Source organism: Triticum aestivum, chromosome 2B (genome assembly GCF_018294505.1).
Source record: "Triticum aestivum cultivar Chinese Spring chromosome 2B, IWGSC CS RefSeq v2.1, whole genome shotgun sequence".
In the NCBI taxonomy this organism is placed as follows: domain Eukaryota; kingdom Viridiplantae; phylum Streptophyta; class Magnoliopsida; order Poales; family Poaceae; genus Triticum; species Triticum aestivum.
Genome location: NC_057798.1, coordinates 618,309,396 through 618,314,827, shown reverse-complemented (window position 1 = coordinate 618,314,827; position 5,432 = coordinate 618,309,396). Strand labels below are relative to the sequence as shown.

The 5,432-nt window shown below is 54.8% G+C and overlaps 1 protein-coding gene across 1 annotated transcript; it reads left to right on the top strand.

The window, feature by feature from the left end:
• Positions 1-264: 264 nt before the first annotated feature.
• Positions 265-4,520, top strand: LOC123046328 (prolyl endopeptidase; the record flags this gene model as incomplete). The annotated part of the gene is given in 10 exon segments (XM_044469656.1): positions 265-391; positions 1,410-1,629; positions 1,713-1,984; positions 2,087-2,252; positions 2,349-2,936; positions 3,038-3,418; positions 3,506-3,581; positions 3,685-3,893; positions 3,976-4,089; positions 4,204-4,520. Coding segments are annotated over 10 exon segments (2,211 nt in total). The 3' UTR covers positions 4,270-4,520.
• Between the last annotated feature and the right edge of the window lie 912 nt (positions 4,521-5,432).

Genomic DNA, 5,432 nt, shown 5'->3' with positions numbered 1-5,432 from the left:
TACGTCCTAGGTTTCATTTCTCTGTATTCAAATGCAGCTGGTGGCCGCCGAACAACTTTTCTGTTATGGAGCACGAATAATGCTCGCCACGTTATTATCACATCCTGCGCACAGCGCACACACTTCTATTTATACTGCGGGTGGTATCGTGATGTGTTGTCATCGTGCGACTTCTTTGTGCTTCCGCTCGCCCGGGAGGCCATTCATTCAGTCTCATTCAATACACTACCAACTGCGGCGGGCGTTGTGTATTGCTTCACCACCTAATCGCCATGGGCTCCCTCGCCGCCGCCGACGAGCCGCTGCCTCCTCTCCGGTACCCCCCGGCCCGCCGCGACGGCGACATTGTCGACGACTACCACGGCGTTCTTGTGCCGGACCCCTACAGATGGTGAGTGATCTGAATCTGCTCGTAGTATTCGCCCGTTTCCGGGGGCTGGTTTTTGCCGTTTCTCTTCGAGCTCAAAAGCACAGTCGCAAGAGCGTTTCTTCGACCTGCGCATCTATGAACTTTTGACCAGATTGATACATGCCGACCCGAGAGATGCAGGATGTTTGTTGTGTTCAAAAAAAAGAAGAAGAAGGAGTATTCGTTTGCGTTTATTTGCTTGATTCATACGCGTGCATATTGCTATGGCCCATGGTTTGGTGCTGCCAAATATCACTGGAGAAAGAACAAAGGAAGATAGTTCAGTTGGTTCTTTCTCGTGAAAGGAAAATATTATTGGAGGACGTTTTTTCCTTTTCCTTCAAAATTGGCACGGGTTTGGATAGTAGCATTTGCAGCACACACAGTGCATTCATTTTACTAGGAAGATGCAGTTTCATTTTCCTTCAAGCAAAAAGTACGGGTTTAGGACAAGGAACAGTCACTTGGATGTACTTTTATCATTTTAGCACACACGCCACGGTTCTTTTTACTAGAAATGCATAGTTTTTGCTACTACTCCTACACGCAGAACACCCGTTGAATTGAGAATGCACGCACGACGGCAGGAGAATCATTGGTCCATTCATTTCACCGTGGTGGCATCAAGATCGAGTACACCGCTCGTGGCGCTCATGCGCCCCTATGTAGCAAAAGATGCAACCTCCTTGGAGACTGCAGTAATAACACGGCACTTGCTGCTAAATATTTCACCACGCCAGAGGAGGATCACTGCTCCATTCATTTCACCGCTGCTGCACCCAGACTCCCAGAGCACACAGCTCGCGGCAAGCTGTACTGTACGCCACCCACATGCTCCTCTCTGAACCCTTCTGTAGAAGCACACCGAAGCTCGCGCTTTTTACAGTTTTACTGTGCACCTTCGAACCCCTTTGCCTGTGGCGCTGGCTGTCACACGTTCTTGTTTCGTGCCGCGGGTAAGTGGTAACGTACGGGCGTACTGCTTTGCTGGGCTCATCAGGATGGAGGAGCTGGAATCCGAGGAGGTGAAGGAGTACGTGCGCGCGCAGGCGGCCGTGGCCGACGCCGTGCTCGCCACCTGCGACCACCGCGGCCGCCTGCGCGGGCAGCTCACGGCGCTGCTCGACCACCCGCGCTACCGCGCCCCCTTCAAGCGCGCCCGCACCTACTTCTACTTCCACAACCCCGGCCTCCTCCCCCACAGCGCCCTCTACGTCCAGGTCTATATCAAACCGGTGCATCTTTTTCTTCAGTTCAGGGGCAACAGCCGCAGTACTGATCTCCGAATTAATCGTTTGTGCAGCATGGGCTGGGCGGCGAGCCGAGCGTGCTGCTGGACCCGAGCGAGCTCAGCGACGACGCCACGGTGTCTCTCTCCATGATCGGCGTCAGCGACGACGGCGAGCACCTGGCCTACGGCACCAGCGCCAGCGGCAGCGACTGGGTCACCATCAGCCTCATGCGCGTGCGCGACAAGCACCGCCTCCCCGACACCCTGTCCTGGGTCAAGTTCTCGCGCATCGCCTGGACAAGCGACGGCAAGGGCTTCTTCTACTCGCGGTTCCCGGCTCCAAAGTAAGCTGCAGCAAATAGCAGGACTGCAATGCTCTGTGCGTTGCTTAGTAAAATCCATGGGATCGTCTTTTTTTCATGCTTTCCTCTGGTTTTGGTGAGCAGGGACGACGATGGCGCGCCGGAGTCGGGGATCAGGACCGACGTTAATCTCAACCACGAGGTCTACTACCATTTCCTTGGAACTGACCAGTCCGACGATGTCATGTGCTGGAGAGACCCCGAGCATCCCAAGTACATATACACCCCTGAGGTTACAGAGGATGGCAAGGTACATTTGCCACCCAACTTACTACTGCCATGCTCATCACCAATCTTGTTGACACTTCGGTAGCTGATACAGTATATTTTACTGCTTTTGTTGCAGTACGTGCTCCTGTCAGTTTCAGAGAGTTCAGAGCCGGTCAACAAGTTGTACTACTGCGACCTCTCAGCTCTTTCAGGCATGAACGCAAAAGGAACCCACGAAATGCTTCCCTTTGTGAAGCTTGTGGACAAATTCGAGGCCTTCTACGGAGTCGTCGCCAACGACGGCACCCGATTCACATTCCTCACAAACAAAGACGCTCCGAGGTGCAAACTGTCGCGGGTCGACGTCGATGATCCGCAGTCCTGGACCGATGTTCTGCCTGAAGACGACAGGGCTGTCCTAGAGTCGGCGTGTGCTGTCCATGGCGACAAGGTTCTGGTGAACTACTTGTCAGATGTCAAGTACGTGCTGCAGATGAGGAGCCTGGCCACCGGAGAGCTGCTCCACGGCATACCCATCGACATAGGCAGCGTCAACGGGATTACCGGTAGGCGTGGCGATTCCGAGGTGTTCATCGAGTTCTCGAGCTTCCTCACTCCGGGAATCGTCTACAGGTGTGATCTGAGCTCCGGGAGCCCTGAGATGAGCATATACAGAGATATTAACGTCCCTGGGTTCGACCGCACCGACTTCGAAGCGAAGCAGGTACTACATTCTCTTGTCTGAAGAACAAATATATATACCTGAACCGTGTGTGGTGTATTTGCAGTTCAGTTGATCTTGCTTGGTTGGTTTTTCTTTTTCAGGTGTTTTACCCGAGCAAGGACGGGACCAAGATCCCGATGTTCGTCGTGTCGAGGAAGAAGATCGTCCTCGACGGGTCGCACCCGGCCCTGCTCTTCGGCTACGGCGGGTTCGGCATGAGCATGACGCCGCAATTCAGCGCGGCCCGCGTCGTCCTCATGAGGAACCTAGGGTTCGTGACGTGCATCGCCAACATCAGGGGCGGCGGCGAGTACGGCGAGGGCTGGCACAAGGCCGGCTCGCTCGCGAACAAGCAGAATTGCTTCGACGACTTCGTCGCCGCCGGCGAGTTCCTCGTGTCCGCCGGGTACACGAGCCCGAGCCGCCTGTGCATCGAAGGCGGGAGCAACGGCGGCCTCCTGGTCGCCGCATGCATCAACCAGGTTAGCTGGCTGGTCTTAAATTTTTGTTCTGAATTGTTGCAGCTCATTTGTTCCAAAAAAATGAGCGGGGATTGTTTGTGGGTGCAGCGCCCTGGTCTCTTCGGCTGTGCTCTGGCTCACGTGGGTGTCATGGACATGCTTCGGTTCCACAAGTTCACCATAGGTTTGCTTTGCTTTTCTTTCGTCCTGTCCTCAACTGAAAATCACGTCTAGTCTGTTTGTTTCCCGTGCAAGTCGACATCTTACGATGAATGTCTGCCATCCAGGTCGTGCATGGGCTTGTGATTTCGGCTGCTCGGAGAAGGAGGAGGAATTCCACTGGCTTATCAAGTACTCCCCTCTGCACAACGTGAGGCGGCCGTGGGAGAAGGGCGCCGGCGGCGACCAGCACCGCCGCCAGTACCCTCCCACCATGCTGCTGACGGCGGACCACGACGACCGCGTCGTGCCGTCGCACACCCTCAAGTTCCTCGCGGTACGCTCGTCTCCCATACTTACTATTTTGGGTTGAGATCACTATCGAACTGACGATTTGTTGGGTTTTGCACGTACGTCAGACGATGCAGCACGTCCTGTGCACGAGCGTGGAGCACGGCCCCCAGACCAACCCCATCGTCGCCCGGATCGACCGCAAGAGCGGACACGGCTGCGGCCGCTCCACGCAGAAGATCGTACGTACAAACGATGTTCTTCTCTTCTTTTTTTCTCACACACACTACGCTCTCGCCTTGATCTTGTTACCGTGACTGAAATATTGCTCGCTGTCTGCTGCATTTGATTGGCAGATCGATGAGGCTGCGGATCGTTACGCGTTCGCGGCGAAGATGATGGGGGTCTCTTGGATCGATTGAGTTCCATCCCCTGCTCTCGGTCGAAGCCTGGGTGATTGGCAAGGTATACGGGCAATTGTAACTGCAGGCAGCTATTTGTGCACACCTATGGATAGCGACGCAAAGCTTTAGGGTGTTCGCCAAGAAAGCACTGTGTCAATAACAGGCATCTGACGGGATTACCATGTATGCTAATGGTGCTTATGACTCAACATAACCAAAAGAATGAGAACAAATCGTTGTCCCAGCTCGATCCTAGAGTAACTTTATTATCCGCGAGTCACCATATGTAGTACTCCCGTTGTAAACTAATATAAGAGTGTTTAATCTTATATTAGTTTACCCAAGGAGTAGTTGAGAATTGCAGCCGAGCTCTTTCCGTCTCTGCCTTTATATCTGACACTCAAGGACCAATGTTCATGTGGCATGAAGATATTCTCCCATGCCACCGGAACATTTCAATGAACCATCGTGGCGCACACGGTGAAATATGAGTAGTTTTTTTTAGTTGACGCCAAAAGATAGTTGAGAGTTTAATCTTATATCCATCCATTGATCACGACCTGACCCCCGCCTCGCCAACCCTAGGCGACACGGGGGGAGACCGGGCCGTCGGCCGTCGGCACCTCGCCCCGATCTTTCCTCCCGTCGTTGCCCGAGTTCACGCCGGCGAAGCCCGGGCTGTGGGCTGTGACGGCGGCGGCGGTGTCTTCTTCCCTCGCGTGCGGTGGCGTCCTCTCATGGCGGCGGTGACATGGACTTCGATGACCCGGTGGCGTGGTGCCGCGGGATCCCGGCGGTGGACATGGAGGCAGGGACAGCGACACCACGGCCTTTCCGCGGGGTAGGCGCCCCTGTGGCCGCGACCGGAATCTCGGATCTTGCTAGGCCTAGATGGGCTTTGGCGGGCCGACAGATCTGGTAAGCTGCGGCATGCTGGCGTGGTGGGCCTGACAAAGCTGGCTACTTTGGCATCATGATGGTGCCTTGGCCGGTCAGGCGGCGGCGGCTGAATCCTTTTGGTCTAGTCTCCGACAGAGAAGGCGGCGATACGTGCACAAGAAGCTGGATGGAGTTCTTCGAACAGATCTGGGTGAAAACCTGCTCCTGGCTAGATGTCAAAGCCGGCGATGACGACGCTCTACGATGTCGTTCCCTTCTTGAAGGCATCGTCGTGGGGAAAT